Source organism: Akebia trifoliata, chromosome 11, assembly GCF_017979445.1.
Source record: "Akebia trifoliata isolate Shusen 1 chromosome 11, ASM1797944v1, whole genome shotgun sequence".
Lineage (NCBI taxonomy): Eukaryota > Viridiplantae > Streptophyta > Magnoliopsida > Ranunculales > Lardizabalaceae > Akebia > Akebia trifoliata.
In genome coordinates this window covers 48,790,937-48,817,485 of record NC_141385.1, presented here as the reverse complement: position 1 = coordinate 48,817,485, position 26,549 = coordinate 48,790,937, and the positions used below count along the sequence as shown (strand labels likewise).

At 34.8% G+C, this 26,549-nt stretch overlaps 2 protein-coding genes across 4 annotated transcripts; one reads left to right on the top strand and one right to left on the bottom strand.

The window, feature by feature from the left end:
• Nucleotides 1–3,548: 3,548 nt before the first annotated feature.
• On the top strand, nt 3,549–8,604 carry LOC147392336 (putative alpha,alpha-trehalose-phosphate synthase [UDP-forming] 7). Of its 2 annotated transcripts, XR_015182582.1 has the most exons (4): nt 3,549–6,038; nt 6,127–6,400; nt 6,953–7,771; nt 8,372–8,604. XR_015182582.1 is itself a non-coding variant. In XM_086457601.1 (3 exons), the coding sequence occupies exons 1-3, from the start codon at nt 4,057–4,059 to the stop codon at nt 7,268–7,270; spliced, it is 2,574 nt and encodes an 857-aa protein (XP_086313727.1). In that variant the 5' UTR covers nt 3,549–4,056; the 3' UTR covers nt 7,271–7,883. The 2 variants fall into 2 exon arrangements, 1 of the variants encoding a protein (XP_086313727.1); XM_086457601.1 differs by lacking the exon at nt 8,372–8,604 and having other exon boundaries at nt 6,953–7,883.
• Nucleotides 8,605–22,689: 14,085 nt separating this feature from the next.
• On the bottom strand, nt 22,690–26,113 carry LOC147392335 (protein GRAVITROPIC IN THE LIGHT 1-like). Of its 2 annotated transcripts, none has more exons than XM_086459673.1 (4): nt 25,775–26,113; nt 25,526–25,587; nt 25,281–25,431; nt 22,690–24,340 (listed from the first exon to the last, which is right to left on the bottom strand). In XM_086459673.1, exon 4 carries the CDS (start codon nt 24,338–24,340, stop codon nt 23,009–23,011), a length of 1,332 nt encoding a protein of 443 aa, XP_086315799.1. In that variant the 5' UTR covers nt 25,281–25,431; nt 25,526–25,587; nt 25,775–26,113; the 3' UTR covers nt 22,690–23,008. The 2 variants fall into 2 exon arrangements, with proteins under 2 accessions (XP_086315799.1, XP_086315798.1); XM_086459672.1 differs by having other exon boundaries at nt 25,281–25,392.
• Nucleotides 26,114–26,549: the final 436 nt, after the last annotated feature.

The following is a 26,549-nucleotide window of genomic DNA, read 5'->3' as shown; positions in this document are numbered from 1 at the left end:
ACATCAACTGCTCCTAAACATCAAACGTACAGAAAAAAGCATGCAGTATGCATAGCCCTAAGATTGAATTGGTGGGCCATAGGTACACCATGCAAGAACATGATTTTATTTATTTATTTATTTATTTTAACATCAATCATCAGTGACCTAACATAATTGGCTGTTTAGGGTCTTCAAGAAGATCCAAATTCAATTCAATAATAGTTGGATATGGATGACGAATTAGATTAGATATATAAAAATTTAAAATAAAATTCATGTATTTAACTAAAATATATTATATAATTTTATATATTCTCTCACATTTTATCAAGGAGGGTCCCTATCACATTAGAACATGATCTAAAATCAATCTGATAAGATATTGAATTAAAATTTTATTAGATAAGTTATTTATCGGAATCTAAATCCCTAATCTGGATTCGAAGTAATTTGATAACAAGCCCCTTGATCTCGATCTTATCTTCAAATTATTCTACCTCTATAATATCATTTGAATCTAATCAACTTTATCTTCAATCCATTCATTTGCAGTATTGCATTAATCCTTCAAAAAATAGATATATATATATATATTTTAATGACAAGGGTATCCGAACTTACCTTCGACTAGTAGAATCGAAAGAGCCAAAGGCTAAGCTAAGGCATGTGAGCTCCTTCTCTCAGGTATGTGCACGCTTGCACATCACATGCATCGGGGTTACGGGTGGTCCCGTGGAATTAATACTCATACTGGGTATCGAACTTATGACCTAAGGACTTTCAACATTTATCGATTTAAAATGGCATCTCTTTAAAAAAAAAAAAATTATCTTTATTCTTAAGCTTTGAAGGTTGAAACAAATATAATGTAAGGTTGAAGATGAAGATAAAAAAGTTATAGAATCTCAATCTTGCGCAGAGTCTCAATCCTATAGGTATATAAGTTGTTTACATGGCATATTTTTATTGGATAATAAAGACATTGGACTACATGCCGCATAAAGAACAACTTGATTTGGAGCGAGATGTATTTTAAACTCAAACTAAAACATGCCGAGTAGGTAGTGTTTTTATTCCAAATTAGGGATCCTCATTCAAAGTTTCATGCCAAAAGGTCAAAGATGGCTAAATTTAAAAAGAAAAATTAAGAGGTTTTTTTTTTTTTTTACTCATTTATAAATTAGGGGCATTTAAGTCATTTTACATTAAATAGATATATTCTAGTTTAAAAACACATGGTTATCCAAATATAAAGAAAAACTTGAAGGGTTATGTCTAAATCACTATTCATCGATTGGTGCCCCTTTGACTTTGATGAACTTTTTATTGACTGGTCCATTTTTGGCTTTTGTAAGATTACACCTTAATTGCTCACTTGCAACATTTTTCTCACTCCAAACAACCGACAATCCCAAATTTTTTTTTTTTTTTTTTTCTAACATGACCAACTAAAGTAGTTAAATTCATGAAAAAAAAAGGAGATAAAAAAAATCTCTTTCGAACTCACACATAAACCGAGCTCTACTTCTTTCTAGGTATGCTTGATGGATTTTATAGATTTATAAAATTTGAAGAGTTATTATTTCGTTTAAATGAATATTATTTTTATTAGATGTATAGGAGGGCGTATAAGGTTTTTAGTAAACTCGAATGCGATGTTGAGTTTATTGAGCAAGAAATGTAATCTAAATTTTTATCGATTGGGCAGAGCATGAATGTTAATATCCCATCGATTATGTAATATTTTTTATGCCTACAATGCCAGTAGTTGTGCCTTTACAAGCGTGTTGTGTTGTTCAGAGTCGGTCTTACAATATTTTTACTTATTCCTATTAGATTGGTAATTGGCCTAACATTAGTGTTTCCAAGATTTTTCACACACCAGTCTCGACATCACCCCATCTATTATATTCAATTTATTAAAATAATGTTTTTCTTCTCTTTAATGTTCAACTCCGTAGAGCATAGTTGATTTTACTGTTAATTTTTAAGAATTTTATTCCTGTTTAACCAATATGCGTCGATCACATAACACTCTTAAAATACATTGATATCCTTATTTGAGTCAACTAACTCTAATTTCTTGGGTAGTAATTTCCTCAATTCGGAAAAAAAAATCTTCTCCAACTTTTCATTCTTAGGTATGATAAACCCAAGTTGACGAAAATGATTTTTGGGATATTTTTAGGCAATCAATTTTTATTGGATATTCCACTATATAATATCCTCCAAAAGTTATTATTGCCCAACTTTATGGTTTTTAAAATTACCTTTTAATAATTTTTCGCTAATTTTATTGGACACATAAATTTTTATTTTTATTTTTTATGATCTTCACTAAATATGGGTGGTTTGGACACTCTCTCTTAAATATTTGAGATACTTTTTTATTTGTTTTGAAAAGTATTTTTTGACCAGGATCTTCTCTTGTAAATTAAGAAAACGACCTAAATACCATCTTCCTTAATCTTTCGACATGAATCTTTGATTTTTTTTTTTTCAAAATCAATCATCTGCAACTTTAAAATTTTATATGCTCAACTTTCGAGTCTCAAGAACTAGATAAAATTTTTACAAAAATAAAAAACGATGAAATTTTAGGTAAAAAAATAAAAAATCCTACAAAAGGTTAAAGTGAGGTTTAAAACACTAGATCGAAGATGAAGTTACATAAATAAAATATTACTCAACATAGAAGTTGAAGAAGAATCATGGGTTTTTGACTAAAGGTTGAAGATGAGGGTAATTTGATAATTTTCAATTATTCTACATGAGAAGGGGGCATATCATAAGTTTGAAAAATTCAGTGGTATCTCAAAAATATTTACCAAAATATAGAGGGGTATTAATAAATGACCCTTAAAATTATTCTTAATTTCCAAAACTACCCCCTTAAGGATACGGTCTTCGTTACGTGAACAAAAGGACCACGTGCGTACTTCCCCAAAACCAATTAGACTAGTTAGACCAGCTAAGACGAAGGACAACTTTGAACTAAATTAAAATAATGGTGTCAGTAGATAGATACTGTCATCCCTAGAATCTTTATCGTTCAATGTTTTTCGTGATTTATTTATTATAATCTCTAGGAAAGTAAAGGGCTATAACCTAGGGATGACAATTACCTGGGATCACTGAAGAACTAATATCCAGTACTACCACACGTCATGTCTAACGTCATCAAAAGCATCCACGTTATCCTCTGGTCCCTTGCACCTTATCCGAAGTACGGGGCCTTCAAGTCCTTCCACGTGGCATGCGTCGCCCGACCGCCTCTTATGGTGGGCCCATTAAACACTTGACGAAGCCACGATCTAATGAACCGGCCGTACATACAGCTGTCACTTTAAGACGCGTTTTGAACTTTGATTTTAGATTATAAGATCCAGCGTGGCAAAAGAATAAAAGAAATAAACACGTGATTAGTCACGTGGTAGGTGATTCCGTGATGCCAGCTGGGATTCGCGTGGAGACGGTTGGCCGACCTTATCCCATTTCTTTCTTTTTCTCTAAAATAATATTTTATTAAAATATGCATTTTAAATGAATTAATTAATTTATTTTTGTTCCCTGAATATTCAAATGTTCTGGCTTTACTCTCAGAGAAAAGAGAGAGAGAGAGAGAGAGAGAGATTTTTATAATGTGAGGTAGAAGAGAGGACCAAACAAACCCTAAAGTTTCATCTCTGTAGAAACCCTAGAAAAATATTGTTTTTCAGATCTTGATCTGTACGGAAAGAGAAACACAGAGGTTAGTTTCTATCTTTTACTTAAATTTTCAGCTTCTGTTTTATCTTTGCTTTGATCATGACTTCAGAAGTAAAGATTTGATCTTTTTGAATTTTCTGCTATTGGGTTATCTTAGATCACTTGATTTCAATTTCAAGATCTTTGGGTTCTACTAGATTTCATATATCAGTTGGTTCTCAATTATATCTTAGATTGTGAAACTAGTTTTAAGGCCTGTTAGATTTGATAACCATTTCAAGAACACAAAGGGGATATTGGGTTTAGGTTTTTTGGGTGATTGCGCATTTGAATATTGTTAGGGTTTGAACAAGAAAGAAGAAGAAAATGTTGTCAAGATCATATACTAATCTGTTAGATCTAGCATCGGGAAATTTCCCCGCGATAGGGCGTGAAAGGAAGCGCCTACCACGGGTAATGACCGTTCCGGGAATAGTTTCTGAGCTTGATGATGATCAAGCAAATAGCGTGTCATCAGACGTACCGTCATCGATCTCTCAGGATCGGATAATTATCGTTGCGAATCAACTCCCCGTCAAAGCTAAACGACGACCCGATAACAAAGGATGGAGCTTTAGTTGGGATGAGGAGTCCTTGCTTTTGCAACTTAAGGATGGATTACCTGAAGATATGGAGGTGATCTATGTTGGGTCATTGAAAGTTGACGTCGATGTGAATGAGCAAGACGATGTGTCACAGATTTTGTTAGAAAGGTTTAAATCTGTACCGGCTTTTCTTCCACCCGATATTTTAGCGAAATTTTACCATGGGTTCTGTAAACAGCAGCTTTGGCCTCTTTTCCATTACATGCTCCCATATTCGTCTTCTCATGGTGGCCGTTTTGATCGGTCTTTATGGGAAGCATACGTGTCGGCAAATAACTTATTCTCACAAAAGGTTATCGAGGTGATAAACCCGGATGATGATTATGTCTGGATCCATGATTACCATCTCATGGTCCTGCCTACCTTCTTGAGGCGTCGTTTCAATCGATTGAGAATGGGGTTCTTCCTACACAGTCCATTTCCTTCATCTGAGATCTATAGAACTCTTCCTGTGAGAGAAGAAATTCTCAAGGCGCTTCTGAATTCGGATTTAATTGGTTTTCACACCTTTGATTATGCCCGTCACTTTCTTTCTTGTTGTAGTCGGATGTTGGGTTTGGAATATCAATCAAAAAGGGGTTATATTGGGTTGGAATATTATGGAAGGATGGTCGGGATTAAGATCATGCCAGTTGGGGTTCACATGGGTCAAATTGAATCTGTGTTAAGTCTCGCCGATAAGGAGTGGAGGGTGGAGGAGCTAAAACAGCAGTTTGGGGGGAAGACCGTATTGCTTGGTGTCGATGATATGGATATTTTTAAAGGGATTAATTTGAAGTTGTTGGCAATGGAGCAGATGTTGAAGCAGCATCCTAAATGGCAGGGAAGGGCTGTATTAGTTCAGATTGCAAATCCCGCGAGGGGGAGAGGAAGAGATCTCGATGAAATACAGGCTGAAATACAAGCAAGCTGTAGGAGAATCAATGAGGAATTCAGGCAACCTGGTTACGAGCCAATAGTGTTCATCGATAGGTCAGTTTCGATAAGTGAAAGAATGGCTTTTTACACAATTGCTGAATGCGTCATTGTCACAGCTGTAAGGGATGGGATGAATCTTACTCCATATGAGTACATTGTTTGCAGACAAGGTGCATCTGGATCAGAATCCAGTTCAGATTCCAATGCCCCCAAGAAGAGTATGTTAGTGGTGTCAGAGTTCATTGGGTGTTCTCCCTCGTTGAGTGGTGCAATCCGGATAAACCCTTGGAATGTTGATGCAACTGCAGAAGCAATGAATGAGGCAATCTCGATGGCTGAACCTGAGAAACAGTTGCGACACGAGAAGCATTACAGGTACATTAGTACCCACGATGTGGCTTATTGGTCACGGAGTTTCTTGCAAGATATGGAGAGAACTTGCAAAGACCATTTTAGGAGGAGATGTTGGGGAATTGGGCTGAGCTTTGGTTTTAGAGTTGTGGCACTCGATCCTAATTTTAGAAAGCTTTCTATCGATACCATTGTGTCGTCTTATGCAAGGGCCAAGAATAGGGCCATATTGTTGGACTACGACGGCACTGTGATGCCCCAAACCTCCATTAACAAGAGCCCTAGTGAGGAGGTTATCTCAATCATAAACACACTCTGCGGCGACCCAAGAAATACCGTTTTCATAGTCAGTGGAAGAGGAAGGGACAGCTTAGGCAGGTGGTTTTCTCCATGTGAAAAGCTTGGAATTGCAGCAGAACATGGATACTTTGTGAGGTATGCTATTCTTCTTGTTTTTAATGACACTCGATTCCATCTTGAAAATTTCATTGATGAAAATATATTTTGTTGTGTAATTTCTTAGATGGTCAGTGAACGAGCAATGGGAAACATGTGGCCAGAGTATTGATTTTGGATGGATACAAATGGCTGAGCCCGTGATGAAGTTGTATACCGAAGCGACTGATGGTTCTTCCATTGAAACCAAGGAGAGTGCCTTGGTTTGGCACCATCATGATGCAGACCCGGGCTTTGGATCCTGTCAGGCGAAGGAGATGTTAGATCATCTAGAAAGTGTGCTTGCAAATGAACCCGTTGCTGTGAAGAGTGGCCAATTCATTATTGAAGTGAAGCCTCAGGTAATTTCTATCTTGGTCATGGATATGCTTCTTTTTTAATCATGTTGATTCTTGGTCAAGGAATTCAAATTAGAAAATGTTGGTAGCCTAGAGAAATCATAGTGACAAAAATCTTTGATTTTTTTTTGAAAAAATCATGATTTTAATAGTTGTCGATTAAATCACAATTTTTTCCAAAAAATCATGATTAATTGACATTTTTAGAAAAAATCATAAATTATTTTTATTTTTAGCATTTTTTAAGTGTTATTTTACCATTTAATATATGAAATACATATTTATTACATTTTTCATACTTAAAAAATATTTTTATTTTTTAATTTACCTGATGTTTTTTTCCTACTTTATCAAGTTTTTCTGAAGCTTTCTCTTGACGAACTTTGCCCCAACCCCTTCTTTGTCACTATGAGAGTAATGAACAGAAACTGCTCACCCTGAGTTATCAGTTTCAAATCTTACCGTCAGGACCAAGGCTTGCTTGCTCATGTCATCTCAATATATAAGCACTAATTGATCTTAAAAATGACAGAATTCTTCTTGTGGGTTTTCTAGGGAGTTTCTAAAGGCCTAGTTGCTGAAAAGATCTTCACATCAATGGCCGATAATGGGAGGAAGGCAGATTTCGTTTTATGTATTGGTGATGACAGATCGGATGAGGACATGTTTGAAATCATTGGCAATGCGATGACAAGGGGAATACTCTCCTCCAACACTGCAGTGTTTGCTTGCACAGTTGGGCAGAAGCCCAGCAAAGCCAAATATTATTTAGATGACACAACCGAGGTCATAACCATGCTTCAAGCCTTAGCTGAAGAATCTGATCCACCACCCTCAACAACCACCGAAATTGGAGTCAGAAGGTCTCTTTGAAATCTTCCTTCATGTCTTCTCCTTGTCTGAGCCAACTTTCAGTTATATTTCTCCTATAAGAAAATCCAGATTCGAAAATAATGGAAGAACAACTCAAAACTAGAGGAGATAGCTCAGACTGGAAATGACTTGTTGGAAGAAACCAATAGTGGCCTTTAGTTTGAATGGTGGTGAGCACTGCGAAAAACAGAAGCAAGGGTGGCTTGGGAATTTTTTTTTCTTTTGTTGTTAATAAACAGTGAAGGATTCACATTCTGGACATGGGTTTGCTCCATATAAAACAGAGAATTTTCTTATTGTCAAACAGTTGGGAGGGGTTCTTAGGAGATACAGGATTTGTTCATGAAGGAAGTACTAATGCAGAACGGAAGAAAATGTCGTCTTTTTTTTCCTTTGCTGCATCAAAGACACAGAGGCCACCAAGCTCGCCAAAGGCAGTTTTCAGGCTCAAAGCATGAGCAGTATGATACTTCGGTTGCATAATAGGGTTGGAGGATATGGGTATGTGCTTCTCTTTCATTTTCCAGCTAAATAACTTTTATGTATGATGATTCATCGGCTGGTTGATTGGATATCCTGTTGAAGATCACTGATAATAGATTTGTTTTTTTTTTCTTGCTTACTTGCTTGAGTGAAATCTTTTGGTTTTTAAGTACTCGTTCTATTGATTGAATTATTTGAACATATGAATTCTGAAGTAATCTATTGTTTCCGCCCCCCTCCCCCAATAAATATGGAAATTTCATTAAAAAAAAAAAAAGAGAAGCGTGGTCGAGATGAATAACTATAATGCAAAGAAACTAAGAGACTGAGATTCGACGAACACAATCCCATCTACCTACCCACCAATGTTCCTTGCTTACATGATGGGTTAGACGTGTTCCAGTAAGGGCTTGCAAACAATTTTACTTGCCACAATGCACATATCTATTGACTGCAGAAGAAAAAATAGTAGTAGTTTGGCACATTTTGCTAAAATACAGAAGCAACTCTCCTTGTCTGTACTTTTTGTCTTGTTTGCAAAGGAAGGGGACCCATATGTCACTGCTTAGAGTACACAAGCTTGTGTAAACATCACTCCTTTTTTCTGGGATTGGACAGGAGTAAAGAGTATGACTTTAAAAGAATTGTATCCTTCAAAGGAACTTGATCGTAGAAGTCACTGTTACATCCAACACAACAGGTAAGTTGCGACGTACTTTTCTGATTTCATTAATTAGAATAATGAACCATGTGATTATTGCATGTTTTCTTGCTTCACACCTGCACAGGACCACTTGGTTATTCTTATTTGTAATGGAAATTGATGAGAGTATACGTATTGTTTTGAATCACGTAGATTAGAACATTGTTTTAACTCGAGGGAAATGTGTTTATCGTATGGGATGATTATGGTAATAAATCGTACATATTTTTGTTGATTTTTGGCGCCTTTGATACCCAGATAGTTGCAAGCGAAGAGACGAATGCCAAAGAATTGAAATAAGGTAACAATACATGACAAGCTGACAAGAAAGAATTGTATGGGCCATTCCTGACTTTATGAAATTTGTAATATGTATAGGCCCATTCAGTAAGAGCTTATAATTATCCAAACATCTCAAATGGATAGCCCATTTACTTTCCCATGAGTACCAAGGTAAATTGCATAAGAAATCAGAATTAATAAGAGCTATTTTCATAAATGTTTTAAAAAATTGTAGCGGTCAGTGGGATAGGACCTGGTAGCTTTAATATGTGGAACCAAATGAAAAAAAAAGAAAAAACTAAATTATCTGCTCGGTTCAACCAGTTTGACAAGTGAACCGGGTGACCTTTTTAGGTTTGGGTTTGTGAATGGACCGTTCCAATTTTTGGTAATTTTACCCTTGAAACTGATGACATGCTCCCTTAACCAAAGATCCTCTCTTTTACAAAATGAGTTAGGCTTGTGTGGCTCGGTAAGATTTGAGTTGTTTGGTTCACATGGTTTGTCATGTGGACCCGGCATGCTTCGGCTGCTACCTGGGCTGCGAGTTGGGTCGGTCTACTCTAGAGTAGAAGCAGGTTCAATTCATGTCGTAGAACTCTCAACTTGAGCTCAGCATCGAACACAAGCTTGAACATATAAATTTGGGTTGAGCTGGGGTTAGCCTGAATTAAGTAATTTTGGGCGGGTTGGGGTCGTTGAACAAGCCTAATTTTGTTTTGTTTTGTTTGGTTAGCAAAGAAATTTTATATCTTATACAAGAAGATATCAATATAAATTCTTTTTTAAATATGATATAATATCTGATTGGGATTGCTGGAACGCTCAACCCGAGCTGAACTTGAATTAAGGTTGGGTTGAGTTTAGGGCCTAGAGTCGTCCCACCCAAGTTGTGGCCCTAGTTCATGGCCTAGAGAAGGTTTTTTTAGCTATCCCCAAATCTTTGAGATAAGGTTTTGTTTATAAACTGGAATTGGGACAACTTTTTTTCGGTCTACACAACCCAATCAGACCCAAATCTCCCTTGAACACAACATCTCGACTTAAATGTCTCGCATAAGAGATGGATACAAGCCAATTATGATTCTGAGCCATCTGATTTTAACAATCTTCCCCTCACAAGAAGTAGCATTGTTCTGCAAAGTTGACGAACTTTGTGGTAAATGTCTTCCAAACAAAATTAATTTGCAAAGAACATCAAATATGACGCCTCCAATTAACTAAGTTTCTGTTTGGAAGAAAATAGTTGGGGGGTTGAAAGTTGAGAATTCACAGAAGTTGCTATATTCTTATGCTGTTTGGAAAGCCCAACTTTAGAGAGTTTCGACTCTCCAGATCTTCATCTCATTTTTTGAACGAGTTACTACTCTTTAACTTCCTATTGAGAGCTTAGTGACCCAATCGTTGTGTTTTGAGGTACCGTTTTCACTCTCAAACCTTGTTTTGGCACTCTGGGAGTTGATCATTCTTTAGGGAATTTGCTCTTTATGAATAATTTCACTCCATCCATCATATTAAATATTAAATATTTTTTATTTTTTATATTATTGAATTTAGTCCCACACCGAACACTTATTGCATTGCTACTCTCCTTATAATCTTTTGGGCTTCTTCACTCATTGTCAATTGGTTTTGTGCTGGACCCCCAAATTTATCATATATATATATATATATATATATATATATATATATATATGATAAATATTTTTTAAAGTAAGGTTAGAAGTTTTAAAATGAATTGATTTTTTGTGAGAATGATCTCTTCGGTTAGAAATTTCAGAATGGACTAATTTTTTGTGGGGATGATCTCTATGGTGAAGAGATCATCCTCACAAAAAATTTCTCTTCGGTTAGAAGTTTCAGAATGGGTTGATTTTTTGTGGGGATGATTTCTATGGTGAAGAAGAAATCATCCTCACAAAAAATCAGTTCATTCTGAAACTTCTAACCTTAGTTTACAAGTTGAAGAATCATGGACCGTCCGATTTTTGTAAAAAACTATTGAGAGGGTTAGAAGTTTCGGAATGAGCTGATTTTTGGAGAGGATGATCTCCTCATCATAGATACCCCCCCTCCCCCCTCACACACACACACATACACACACACACAAATCAGCCCATTCCCAAACCTCTAACCTATACATTGAAAAAATGTTTGGCTCTCTTTAGAACTACGAATGCCACCATATATTAAGGGTGCAACTTAATCTTGTTCAAACCAAGAATCAAATCAAACCGATAGCTTTGAGATGTTTTGATTCGGTTTGGAACAAGTTGTCGTTCAGTTCTCGGATCAAGCTTGTATAGAATCGAACCAAACCGAGAATTGAATTCCTATGCAATAAATAAATAAATATATTATGAATTATTTTAAGAGTTAATAGATAAACTAATGACTTCTTGTAGATACATTTGAAATTTATTGTATGAAATTTTATGTTTGTTTTTTTATTAAAAAATATTACTTACAATTTATAGAATATTGGCAATTCGTAGAACCGAAATGAACCAAACCAACTTTAATTCGGTTTGGGCTGGTTTGGTTCCAATGGAATTTGGTTTGGTTCTGATTCTTATTTCTTAGAACCGACCTATGTTGGTTCGGTTCCAATTTGACCTCAAACCTAAACAAATATGTAAAAAAAATCATTTTTTCAAATTATGGGTTAGAAGTAACGGATTGAACTGATTTTTTGTGAGGATGATCTCTATGATGAGAAGATCATCCTCACAAAAAATCAGCCCAATCTGAACCTTCCAACTTGGGCCGTCGTATTTTTACCAATAATTTGTAAATCACTTTTGATGGATTTAGAAGTTTCAAATTGAGCTTTTTTTTTTTTTTTTTTTTTTGAGGATGATCTCTATGATGAGAGATCATCTTCACAAAAAATCAATTCAATCTAAAACTTTTGACCCATATTTTGAAAAATAATTATTTTTACATATGTCCCTTGAATGCCCCAATATATATATTTTCAAACCGAACAAATGATACAAATATAAACTTAATCTCTCCCAAACATTGTTATTCCCCAAATAATAATTAAAGAAATCATAACAGTGTTTTGTGGGTCTACATCACTTGATCTAGATTGGAAACCAAACCTACTATTGATCTACACCATCAAATCGAAGCATGGTTTAGATTAACAAAGTATTGTAGTTAAGGGTAAATTCTCATAATCCCATTGTTAACTTTCAAAAATTGAACTTTAGAAGTCTAACTCTAAAAAATACGATGTCATGAACCAAACAAATCTTAAAGGAAGCAACTAAACATGAAAAGAAACCAAAAAAGAAAAAAATTGAAAATAGATGAAACTTTGTATAAAAATTTAGACCATTGGAGTTCAAAATCCAGATATATCTCAATTGTCCATTAGTCTAAAATCTTGAAGATCATCGACAGCCATGACATGGTGTTGGTGAAAGGTCATGGTGAAAGTGAGTTGAAGTGGCCTCACAAATTTCGGATCCATCTGATCATCCTCTCTCCCCCAACAACATTGGAGTGGTCCTTGTGATGTTGACTCCACAAATCTAGCCTGCTATTGAGACTGGAGAGTAGCATCTATGTCTCCACTTGGCTAACTATGCATGGTATCTATCTATGCATGATGGGTCCCGTTCAGCAACAAACATTTTTCAAAACATGGGTCAGAGGTTTTGGAATGGGCTGATTTTTAGTGAGGATGATCTCTACGGTGAGGAAATCATCATCACCGAAAATCAACCCATTCCAAAACTTCTAACCTCATCAAAAATGATTTATAAAAAATGGACGGTCCACGATTTTTCAACTTGTAAACTGGGGCTAGAAGTTTTAGAATGGGCTGATTTTTGGTGAGGATGATCCTCACCGTAGAGATCATCCTCACCAAAAATCCAGCCCATTCTAAAGCCTCTAACCCATGTTTTGAAAAATGTTTTGCCAAAATGGTTGCCAAAATGTTTGTTGCTGAACATTTCCCATGCATGATATATATATATGGGTCGCATTCCTAAGACTCATATTGTGACTCACATCGCGACTCACCATTTCAGCCGTTCGATATTCGTTAAATCTACGGTCCAGATCGCGACCCATTTTTAAAACGATGAAGTTTCTATATTTACGACCCTATATATATATATATATATATGGGTCACGTTCCTAAGACTCATATTGAGACTCACATTGCGACACACCGTTTTGTCTTATATGGGCAAAAATGTTTGGAATGAGCTGATTTTTTGTGAGGATGATCTCTATGATGAGGGGATCATCCTGGCAAAAAATCATCCCATTCCAAAACTTCTAACCCCATCAAAATTGATTTACAAAAATTGGACGGTCTATAATTTTTCAACAAAAATTGGACGGTCTAGAAGTTTCATAATGAGCTGATTTTTGGCAAGGATGATCTCCTCACTATAGAGATCATCCTCACAAAAAATCAGCCCATTCCAAATATTTTTGCCCATATAAGACAAAACGGTGTGTCGCAATGTGAGTCCCAATATGAGTCTTAGGAACGCTGTTCTATATGGGTCACGTTCCTAAGACTCATATTGGGACTCACATTGCGACACACCGTTTTGTCTTATATGGGCAAAAATGTTTGGAATGAGCTGATTTTTTGTGAGGATGATCTCTATGATGAGGGGATCATCCTGGCAAAAAATCATCCCATTCCAAAACTTCTAACCCCGTTTTGTATATATATATATATATATATATATATATATATATTTTGTTGGTAGGCATTTAAAGCGAAACTTCGAGAGTTGTACCTTACGATTATGACGACGTGAAAACATTGAGCTGTCTCTATATTCATTATAAATGCTGAAGTAACATTAAAATGTACATCGATTCTCACATCTCTCTGGTGGATGTATGTTCGAAATTATAGATGCTTTTCATCGAGATACAACTGAAAAATGTGAGAATCGATGTACTGTGCAATGTTTATAGGGTCTTGTTAACGTGTATGTAGAGGGCACACGTTAGAGTGCAATAAATACACTTCGAAAATTGGATTTAAAAAAAAAAAAAAAAACCCTTAAAAAAATCTTTTATTATCAAAATACCCTAATATGCTTAAGCCCAAAGTGCAGTTATTGCATTTTAATGTGTGCCCTAAGGGCACAATTTAACAAAATCTCAAAAATAAAAATAAGTAAGAGAAAATTATTATAAAAAAGATTAAATATTTAATTATTTACAAAAAAAGAATCCATTTTTTTTTTTTTAAATTATCCAAAATGAATTAAGTCGATGGACAATTCAGCGTTTTAGTAACTTGCTGGACTGTTCAACGAAGCTAAATTGTTGGGGGTGTTAAAATAAATAAGAGAATCTAGTGTTTTAATTATTTGGAGGATATTTTTTGGTAAAGGCCCCCCCCCCCCCCCTTAAAAATTGAAAAAAAAGAAGGTTATAATGCACGTTTTGTCAATTTGATGGCCAATCAAGTGAGATATACCATCGAAATCTTATTGCAGAAAATATTGATAATTGGTAAATATAATAGTCGCACATTAGGAGCTACATGATTTTTCTTGAGGATATATCATCATTATTGAAGATTAATTTACTTCTTTTCTTGACTTTTGAGAACCTTGCGAATGCACTCCAACGATCAAATCAATAATAATTTGATAAAATATTATAATAAATATATTTAATTGGAATTTTGTACATCGGCTTTCTTATAATTCTTATTTATTGGATTTCGTTTTCCATTGTTATGGTATGTTGTTTTTATCACTCTCAAGGATGTTGACCCATACATATTGCCACATTTCATGCACAACTTCACCTACATGTTGCAGGTCATGTCTCGGCTGGATGTTATGACCATTTAAACATTACACACATGCATTCAATTGGAGATTGCACTTCTCATTGTTTTGTTCTAAAGAATTCGAGCCAAGTCCTTGTGGATTACACAATCGCTAGGTTTCTCTCAACGATTATTAGTCGACCAACAAACTTAGTGGACTCAATGCTCCCACAAGCAATTAGTAAGGGTCAAATAAAAAATTTCGCTATCTACCAATCCACCTTGAGATATAAAAAATTCATTGGTGATTCTGAAGATCTAGTGAAGTATAATGCAAAAAATGATAGAAAAATAGAGAAAATAAAATAGAATAAAGAGAATCGATCTTTACATGGTTCGATGAAGATGCCTACATCCATGGGTTCAAAGAGTCATTTCCTTATAGTATTCCAATATTTCATAATTGTCTTTTGTCATTTTTCTTAAATCACTCTCTCCCCCTTTACAATGGTTTAACCCCATTTAAATACAAAAGAAACCCTAATCTTATAAATGAGTCATAATTTTTTTAAATTATAACTGTTAGATTTGTTATTAGCCAAATAAAATAATTATCTAAAAATGGAAAAACTTTTTTCGCTTACGCTTCTTTCCTGATTAGATAGAATCAAATCCAAACAATGTCACGTGGCATGATAAATGCCTAGAGATATGTGTTGATTGAATGGTTCAGATGAGAAGTCTATTTTATCCTCTCACAAATGGTAAAAATATTTTTTGAATAGATATAATTTCAATTTTAGCATCCCACGATTAACATCAGATTCAATGAATCATGGAGTGATTTTTTGTTCATAGCGTTGTGAGCAAATTTGCTCACAATCCAAACAATCATTTGATATGTGACAATAATGACATAAGCAATAAAGAAAAAATTTTCTCTCTCATTGGTGCACATTCTCTGCCCACAAATTTAAATTTAAGATTGCAAATCTTTAAAAAAATCATGGGGCCCACATGGATTATCACATTGGCTATCGAACATCACAATTTTCTAGATTTCATGAAAACTAATGGTAAAAAAAAATTTCAAGCTTGATCCAACAAGTTGAAAATGGACGAGTACTGAAAACCCAAATTTAAAATCAAAATTCAATGGTGATCCAATCAAGAAATTTCATTTTTCCACCAGGGTAAGAGAGATAAATTTTCCCCTATTGCTTACATCATCTACATCATAAATCAAATGCTACTAATTTTTTGACTCGAAAATTTTTACTCAATATATACTCAATTGATGTGGTAAGGACACAGAAATGATTTTGTACCCTTACCACATCAGTTGAGTACAATAGACTGCGGAAATTTTGTAATAAAAAAATCATTACTGTATATCAAACGGGAGATTGGTATGTGGGCAAAAAAATCACTCGTGAATCATGCATTCAATTTTTTTGTCCCCTTAATTTAAAATTAATAAATTCAAGCTATTGTCGTTTGGTTTAAAGTACTGAACCCCTCAGCTTGTGAAAGTCTTCACATCATTGTCGTTCGTTAGATATTGGCTTATCTACAAGGTAGGCCCACCAATTATAAAGTCTAGAAATGTGACTCCCTAGGCCACGTGGATCATAATCTATAGGTCCATGGGGACTAACAATTCAATTTCTGGGATAGTGTTGTTGCTCTCCATGTGCCTTGCATGAATGCATGTCCCATGATGATTGCTTCATTTCCATCATGTCAATGGGTCGGGTTTGGTTCAAATCTACTGATCGGATAAGAAATTTATTAAATTTGGACTCGATCCAGACACCATCTGATCAATCATTTTAAGTTTGGACTTGATCCGATATGATATGTGTGGTCCAATGATCCTGCCTTCCTTGACTGTTATGAAACTCTCTTTCTGGATACAAGGCCGATTTGTAAGTGTCATTGCACTCTAACAATCAAATCAAAATAGATTTTATAAAGTTCTGATGTTAAAGAATGTAAATTGTATATCTTAGCATTAACTGATTACATATTTATAATCATGAGGTCTTTGATTATATTAAATTGATTGTATTAAGAATCGTGATGATCTGACTACCTCACGTGGCACACTCAATCAACTCTCCTGACGTGGTTAGTTTGGCAACCGTAGATCTGTATGTCTCGGGATACATTTTTTTAATGGGGAAGTGCAGTTTTGTATCCCGAGACGCACAAGTCTGTGGTTCCTGAACTTTTCACTTCTAGAGAATCTATTGAGTGTGCCACATGGGATAGTCAAATTATCACGATTCTTGTATTAATTATACAAGATAGGTAGAACCATTTGCTCCAATTTTATTACAAAAACTCCTTGCTTAGCAAGTTTGTTACCAAATAAACCTTACTTTATGAATCAGACTAGTTAGTACGATTTCAAATCTTATTAAGGGTCTTTGAGTTCACATGAGTTATCAAATTGACAATTTAACAATACAGTCTTCTAGATTTCACGAAAAACTCATATTAAAAAGAAAAAAAAAAAAAATTTTGAGCTTGAAAGAATGTGTTGATAATGGATGGTTGCCAAACTCCCAAATTTAAAACTAAACTACAATGGTAAAAATTAACATTTTTTTTTTTTCAAAGTTCTTAGAATTTTGTTCATTATAACCCTGTGACATCATATTTTAGGATGCCACAAATTGATGCAATTAGGATCCACTCCAAGGTATGTAAAGTAATAAATTAACTGCATCAATTTGAATTTTATGACGTGGGTCCTCACTCCAAGGTTTGTTGGGTAGCAAATTTCATAAAGTAAGGTTTCCAGAGAATTGTCAGAACTCCAATGGAGTTTTTGCACTAAAAAATCAACAGTTAAGTCTGTCGGGTAAATCTCTCATTATACAAATGTTGACACGCATCAGTATGAAATCGCTTCGTTTATTGATCATTCTCCATGCTCCTCACATGCCGTTACAATGTAATCCAACTCAAAATTTGAGACATACAATCCACACGAGGATTCATATGGCCTCCCTCTTAGAAGAACTTGTTCGGCCAATCCTCTCAATATCATTCCCGATTGGAAGTGGTCTCGAAATTGTCTGTAATTCTCTTGGGTTGTCGTACATGGGGATTGCACCTTGTTTTGGAGCCTCCGGCCACAAATAGCCCCGAAGTTGGTTTGATTTTCTCTTGCTCCAATTATATATATATTGTTTCATATTTGATTTGATCCAATAAATTAATCAATATTTTCAAAGCGTTCCTAGTCTTCTCACCCGATTTATTCAATAAACATATTTATTAGAATATAACGCCTAAATATATGTTATTTATATATTTATAAACACGTTATTGGATCGAGTTTGGGTTGGGCGATGGTTGATCCAAATTGATCCAATAAGTAATCAAATTGAATTCTTATTAAATTGGACCCTTTTCAGAACCCAAATCCTTGATCTTGCTCATTGTTTTTGGATCAGATTTTGATTTCTCTGATTTGTATTTTGGATCCGCCTTCAAGATCGTAAACCATGGATGGGAGTCCAATAATGGGGAAATCCCAATCAACACTAAACTTTGAAGGACAGATCAAATTAGCTCTCTAGTTCTAGTTGGTATTGAACATTAAATGAATACTTTAACCCCCAACTGTTTCTTTACATCAATTCAACAGCCAGGATTTGATGAACTAAAATTATTCCTCAAACCTAAATGCAGAAGTAGTCGAATTTTTTTATTTTTTTGGTGTTAAACTTTATTTTAGGAGATCTAAAGTTGCAGATTTTGTACTGCCAGGTGTTTGGTAGATATCCTAATCCCAGTCTGTTTTGGGCCCATTGCACCATAAATGTCTTACCCAACTTTTATTAGGGGTGGCAATCTTAGTACGAGCAGGGGACATAACTCGAAAATGACACAAAATTAATGAATTTGGGTGAAGTTTAATTGGATTTGAATCATAATAGTGTCAACTGTCAACCCGTTATACAATTATTAAATGGGTTGGGTCTAGGTCAAGGACGACAATCCACGTAACCTATTTTGACAAGTTTAGATATTCTATCATTAATGTATAATTTCAAATTTATTAACAATTATTTAAAAAAAAATTAAATTACCCATTTTCTTATGATAAAATTTAGTTTAAGTTTTTGATACTTAATTTATGCTGGTAGATATTGGTTTATAGTTGTGTAACTTTATTTTTAGTAAGGATATTTTATTTTTCGTGATGGAAATGAAACTTATTTTCTCTAATAATGATTAGAATTTTATTAAACAAATTATATATTTGTTGGATCAGCTATACACGTTTATAGATGGGTTGGGTTTGGATTTAAGTTTTTGACACGATTATTAAATGGGTCAGGTTTGAGTTTGATAAATTTTCATAATACCCTGACATCAGCAAGACACGAACACGACCCAACCCGACCCATTGCCACCCCTAGCTACCAGTTGTTAGACATTTAAATCAAAAATCAGATTGATTGGTGATTTTTGTTATTGGATTAAAGCATATTTTTCTCATGAAAAAAATGTTTGTGTAAGAATAATAATTGAGTCTGTCTTCAGTTTTGTATTGGACAGAGCATTTATAAATCCATGGACCAAGCTCTGCATATAGGAGGGTCTGGAGTATGGTCAAGAGTACATTGTCAGAGATTTGCTACGATTGGACGACTAGAATAATATGAACACGAATAAAGTGCTAATCAATTTCTATAGGCATGTTCCATCTACTCACATAAAATGAAAATTATGGTAAGGTATGTTTTTATTTTTATTTTACTAAGAAAACGGGACTAGTGATCAGTAATTTGTAAGTAAAGAAAGGTTTTGAACACAAGCCGTGATATCAACACTCATTGACTTTAATCAACTTAACATAACAAACTAACATCATCTATTGTAAGGTTTGTTGGAATACATATATATATATATATCTCGTACATTAATGTTGATAATATATAATATTCATAGTCAATGATTATGTTCTACATTCGAACTTGAGCATGAGAGAGTGATTGCCATTTGGAAGACTGCGAAATGAGATTGTATCCTAAAGAAGAGGAACTATATAAATATCCGTCCAATGTCAAAATAAGTAAAAAAAAAATTAAAACATTTTTTAAATCTATAAAATTGAGAAGTTTTTACTCACCCAAAATCAAATGCCAAAGCCCAAGGTATATTTTTGTTGACTAATGATTTTCTGACGCCCCTCTCTGATACACGCTTCTTTACGTAGCACGTGCTAGAACTATAGATTCTTTTCTTCGGGATATACAATTACACATATTTATGGGGATATATAGCTGTGTATCCTTAGGGCAAAAAATCTATGATTGTAGCCCATGCCATGTCAGGTGGCGCATGGGGGTATGTGTCAGAAAATCACAATTCATTTTTGTTATACACGATTTATTTCTTAAAAGGAGCATGAAAAGACATGGGCACGTCTCAATTAAATATTGAAGTGCACCAACAATACTTTAATACGATGTACCATCTTGTAAAAGTTTACCATCTTTAGAGGAGATTTCAACTCAATTTTGTAGTATGGAGTTTGTTGTGCAATTAACTTCTAAGAATGCCCCCAATAGATCTATCTTGTTCATCATCTAGAATCTCATTCTTGTGCAATGAGGAGAGAGTAAATCGGGGCACAAAATTTCCTGAAAATTCAAGGCCTTAAAGGTATGTGAAACTCTTGTAATTAGGCGAGCCTTGTAACGTTAAATTAACCCATTAAACTAGCTTAGATACATTGGTTTTTTATTTGAGAAATAACAACTAATAACTTCATGTGGGAGTTCAGGACGATAATAAATATTGCAAAATTATATAGTTGTTGAATGGGTAGATATCCCGAAAGGTTGATGTAAGTAAATCGATCTATTAAGAAAACTACGACCTAAACACCTCTAGCCAAAAGTCGACATTTTACTATTATGATAGAGCAACATTTTGGTATGTGATCCAAATCTTGAGTTGTATGGCTCCATTATGTTGAAGGTCTAATTTCCAGTTAAAAATGGATAAGAACATTCTCAAAATATTCACCCACACCATCGAACCACAACATTTCAACTTTGCTGAAAATAAATTTTCAATTGAAAACTTAAGATTGAAATTAGAAAAAATTAAAAATAACCAACTTACTAATGTGAGATTTGTGATTCAAAGGGAAGATTTCATGTGTAATGTGAAAAACCATCCAAAACAAGATGAAAAAATATCTAAATCCAGATTTGGAATTAATTTGTGTAGTCCTGTATAAGTCTAAGTGTATTAAATGTACTAAAGAGTGATGGGCTTTTAATACTATTAGTAGATTGGATAAAATTTGTAAATTATTGTGGTCTAATTGCATAAGACAAACCTCAAATGATGATATTTCACAAATAGAAACATACTTCATATTCAAGTCACTCAGGAATCTGCCTTAATTAATCTGGACTTCGCCGGACAAATAGCAATTTCCCCATTAATAGGTCCTAATTGAAAAAAAAAAAAAAAATGGTTTTAGAGAATATGAATGTAGAGTCACTTTATTTTTGAAAACTTAGCTACAATAAAATTCTTATGGATTGTCGGAATTTTTTTTTCTCCGCTAGGCGGACAAGGTGGATTATACTTCGATGAGTCGATTGATCTTCCCCATTTTAATTTTCTTAGAAAAATGATCATGTTGAATACACCAATAACAAAGCCTTATCTTAAAGATTAGGTGCTTGGTTAAATGAATCCCTCTCCTTCGCTCATGATTTTTAAACTTGTTCGAGATCGAGACGTATCGTCCGAATTAAGTCGGTATCGAAGCTGAACGAAACCAACTTACAAAGTATTTTGAGACGACCGCGAATCGTGAGATAAGCAAGTCGTCTCTGATGATGTTTTTCAATATCTCAAGCAACACAAACGGGACAGTGCAGAAAAAGATTAACTCACGAGTTAAACGGGACGTATCGGACGAGATTTTCAAAATCTCGTCCAAGTTAACCGAGACAAACGAGTTAAAGCTTCAACCCTCTATTCTTTTACCCCCAAATCGAATTTTTTTTTTTTTAATTTAATATTTTTTTGAATTCATTTTTTTAATAGGAATCATTTTTGAATATTTCATATTTTTTGAATGGTTAAAAATCATTGTCTCAATGTCGAACGAGATGAGATGTATCGTCCGAGTCAACTTGATATCGGAGCTGAACGAGACGAGACGTGAAACCGAATTTAAAAACCATGCCTCTATTCCATTATATATTAAGTCTAAGCCTTTTATTATATGTTTTCATTGTTTCATCCCAAGTGTTTATCGAATGCTTTTAGGATCTTCATCTTGAATATTTCATTTAACTGGGGCTACAATTGATCTTCGTTGAACATACTCATACATGCAAACTTTCTTTTAATTTATCATCTACTAGAGCTATTCTTATATTTTTCTGAATGCATCTATTTCTAATTTTTTTTCCCTAGTCTTCCCACATCCATCTTGACGCCCCCATCACCACTACTTTCAATTTCTTTTTCTAATAATACAATTTAATTTTTTTTCCGATAATCCAGTGAATATCTCCACATTGGTAAGAGACTAAGTCTGCCTGGAGCCGCAGGAGAGCTCACAACTCCCACTAGAAGGATTATTCAGAGGCTGCATTTAATTCCGAACTCATGATTAAGAGGGGCATACTTTTGTCGCTACACCTTACTCACCAAACCACACCCCTAACGGGCTCAGCAACTCAATTTATTGTTATGCTTCACGACTATAGAACATTCAACTTAAAAAAGCAGCATTAATGATCTTACTATCGCCTTATAAAATTTTTCTGATAATTTGATTGGTATGCATTTATCACATTGTAATCCAAAAGCACCACTTTACCAATCCAACTCTGATTCTATAGTCAACATTTTCTTCAATCTATTATTACTTACTATAATAACACCTAGAGACAACAAAATAACTGACTTTGGAAGAATATCTATGCCATCAATTTGGTACATATTTTTATAAAAGAAATAAAATTTATAAATATATTAATCTTGATTAATACAATAGAATGATGACTAGATCTTTACTTGTCATCCTTTTTGAAATAAAACCAAAGATTTATATATAAAAACATAGCATCTACTCCTTCCATAACCTAACACATGTATACATACAAAACATGTCCATAACACCTCTCTTACAAGTTCCAGTTCTGTCATTTTGGTGGTATTAACAACAAAAACTCCAAAGAGAAAAAATAACAAAAGAGAAAATATTTTTATATAGAATAATATATCAAGTATATTTCTCTCACAAACATCCACACGTTTTCCTTTCTGTCATCCCTAAACAAATGTTGAGAGAGAGCAATTAACCCTGTCTTGACCCCACAACATGTAACCAAAGATCACCCCTTTTCCTCTCTAATTCAAATTTCCAGATCACCAAAAGCCCCTCAACAAATTCCCTTTCCCTTTGTGGGACCTCCTGAAGACTCGGGCGAAAATGACATCACCGATATGACCCACTTGACGCCGGAGATAGATACACCTGACATTGTATGACAGTCTTGCCAATCTTGAACCCGGGCACGATTGTAAAAGCTACTTCAGGCGTGTTGTCAGATGAGAAGAACGCTTCTTCGGTCAAACTCTCCATGTACACCTCTGAAAATCTACACCCTTTTCTCATCTGAAAGATTGAAGCTTCGGGTTTGAAGGAGAAGGCTAAGCAATGAAGAAGCCAAACCCATTTTGCCATTTCAGCAAATGTGGCAAAGAAACTGGTCTCTGGGTATTTCCCAGAATTCAAGAGATTTCTCTGATTTAGATCACCGAAGAGTGACGATTCCATCTTGTGGTGCACTAAGTGTAGGTACTTAGCTCGGCAGAATTTCCCAAACGTTGAATGGGGATTTCGGGCAAGAAATTCCATTGGTCTTATTGATTTCAGCTCCTTGAATGCTTCAAAGAAATGACCTTGTCGTTGCTTCTGTGAGGGCACGGACTCATTTGGAAGAGAAAATTTGGGAAATTGAAAACCATCAAACATCTCTCGACACACGAACGACTCGAACGCAAAACATCTATGCTTTGATTTCACATAAATGATATTGGGATTGATTGAACTCGCAGCAGAATCAAGATCCCACCCAGAGGATTCCATCTCATGGATCATCAACTTCACAAATCTTCGAATCGATTTAACAGCAGGTTTCAATACTGCAATAAAATGGTTTGGATTTAAGCCCGATAAGTGAAGATCATCAAGAACAGATAGTGACCCACGAGGATTTAATCTTTGTTCGAGCGATCTGTTCTGCCTTTCGGATTCCACCAATTCATCCCTAAGAGGGGCCATCTTAGACTCCTTGATCTTCAGTTGAGACTCAAATTTCTTCCCCATGATCTCATATGTCTTTATAAGACTCCGCTGTTCTTGAATTTCTGCCAACAATTGTGTTACTTGAGGCGACGGGTCGATCTGTTTCTTCACATAAAACTTCTTTAATTCCGATAAATTCTTCAACTCCTTAATTACAATCTCATCTGCTGCTTGGATTCCATCTGCATCATAAGGCGACTGAGCGATCTGAAGCTGAGCATAAGCAGCTTTAACAGAAGAAATACTCGCAAAGAGCTTCGCGAGAAGTGCTTCCGTTGTTGCTCTGTTTCTTACTTTCTCCTCATCCTTGAGAGATCGAGAAGAACAACTATCATCTTCAAACTTTTCTTGTAATTTAGACTTGTGGGTTTTGTTATTTGGGGCAATTCGATGTCGAAGAACCTTAGCAAAGGTTCGAACTAATCCATTCGAAACTGGTTCTGGTTTAACCGAATCCATCTAAACAACAACAACAACAACAACAACAACAACAACAACAAATTCTGAGTGTTTGAACTTCGAAAAGGAAAATGGAGTGATGGAGGGAAAAGCGATTGTTTGCTTTAACACTCCGATCGAGGAAATGGAATGTAGCTTTTGGAAAATTAGTTTTCTTTATTACTTTTTTTTCTTGAAGATTGAAAAGGGAATTTTAAAAGCGGGAAAGAGAGAGAGAGAGAGACGATCGAAGGACAAAAAGACGCGTTTCTATAAATCCTCTATGTCGAGACATTCGATTAAATATAATTACAGGATTCCGTCTTTTCTGGGTGTTTAAGAGGCATTAAATTATTACTAATATTTCATTAATAATCTATGCATAATACAGCAAGGAATGATGCCTTGTGGGCCCATACTACTATTTCTTTAAGATTATTTAATCTAGACCATTGAAGCAGTGGATTCCATCTCTTGGATCTGATAAGATAATTAGATTGATTAATGTTGGAGGTGGGGCGCGCGCAAATTAGTATTGTAGTGCGCTGCAGCATAATATCATATAACAGGAGGAATCAATTTATTTATTTTTAGAAATAAGTGGAACTGAAACGAACCTACCAAGAAAACTGCAAATAATCGACGAAGAGTTTATATAATAGTTCCGGCACCATTGAGGTTGGTTGTTTGGAGACCAACAGACTGTCCACGTGGTCCACATTACTGTGGACCCAACATACAAATTCAAATCCAACGGCCAAAAACGTCTAATCAAGCTGATTTACAGTGCCACATGGGGGTATATTGATGTTAAGCTGGGTTAGCACTATAAATGGTGGATGGTACGTAGCACTGTAAGCTTCTTTAGTTCCGGAACCACCAGATTATCCTCTAAATAATCCAATATATTTTTCTAATAATATGTAATTATTGATTAAACACCACGTGAAAATGATCGTACCTTCAGAAATCAGAACTTCTGAGAAATTGCGACTGCCTCTCTGTTTCTCTTCATTTATCGTAAAAAACCAGAAACCCTCTAATGGCGACCTGTTAATACTGCTTCTGCAACTCTGCGACTCGACCCAATAACAGAAACAGCTTTAAACATTCTATTAAACCAAAAAACAGACAGATACATTAAAATAAAACGATAGAAGAAATCAAATCAAAGTTCCAATCTTTTTTCATTCCTCGCAAGCCTACCTCAGATTTCAAAATATTAAATAAAAATCTCTCCTTTGAAGACGATCTCTCTCCTGTAACACCTGCGATTCAAATACCCAAAAACCCTAAACAGATGTCCAACAAAAAAAAAAAAAACCTTTTGCAGCTTAAATCTCAAAACATTTCTTTATAAATCTAGGGTTTTCTTTAAAAAGGGAGAAAAACAGGGATTAGCTAAAAAAGGTCTTTTTAAATCTAATAGAAAAGGGTTTACCTAACGTTACTTACCTTTCCAAGAAACTTCTTATTTTGCAATTTTGGAGATTAAAAGTAGAAGCTTTGACGGTGTTGGAATCTTCATTGATGAAGAGCTGGCATTTGAAACTTCTTCAAGAGGGAAGAAAAAAACTTTTCCTTTGACCAGATGACTTTGTGGGAAGAAAATGACCCAAAACATTAAGCCCTTAGAGTCGTAGTTTTCGATTATTTATAGAAGAGATGGGTTTCTTTTCGCCATTTTGGTGAGAAAATAGAGCTCTAGAGGTGTGAAAGAACAAGAGAGAAACAGAGCCAGAGCGGGAAGAAAGAGACGAAAAATCCCAGACTTAAAAAAATTGTCGGAATGACCAGACATTGGGAACAGAGATTAGAAAAACCCAAAGGTTAGGTCAATTTTTGTAATTTTGAATTACTCTTCTACCCTTACAATTATAACCTATTTACGAAAACACCAATGATATTTTATGAAATTTAACCAAACAAAAATTGATTAGTCACAAGGTGACGTGGCAAAACTTGTGGCTCCTTGAACTTAGAAAAAGATTGCTGGCTCGAAACAATCGAATCTTTCAATCATCACATGTACAGTTTTAGTGGGACCCCACGTGTTGTAAACCCACACTAGATTTTTAGTCGGCAAATTCTCAAATAATTACGAAAGTTTTCGATACCTCTAAAATTTTATTAATAACGTTGACACAACTACTTTGAATTATTGATAAAATATTATCAAATTATCAATAATAAGTGCTAATTTTGTCGATATTAATAAATTTTTAAAATT

Excerpts from the sequence above, each read along its gene's own strand:
- LOC147392336 (XM_086457601.1), top strand. The coding sequence starts at position 4,057 with ATGTTGTCAAGATCATATACTAATCTGTTAGATCTAGCATCGGGAAAT. Across the intron at positions 6,039-6,126 it reads GAACATGGATACTTTGTGAG|ATGGTCAGTGAACGAGCAAT; the intron begins GTATGCTATTCT and ends GTAATTTCTTAG. Across the intron at positions 6,401-6,952 it reads TTATTGAAGTGAAGCCTCAG|GGAGTTTCTAAAGGCCTAGT; the intron begins GTAATTTCTATC and ends TGGGTTTTCTAG.
- LOC147392335 (XM_086459673.1), bottom strand. The coding sequence starts at position 24,340 with ATGGATTCGGTTAAACCAGAACCAGTTTCGAATGGATTAGTTCGAACC.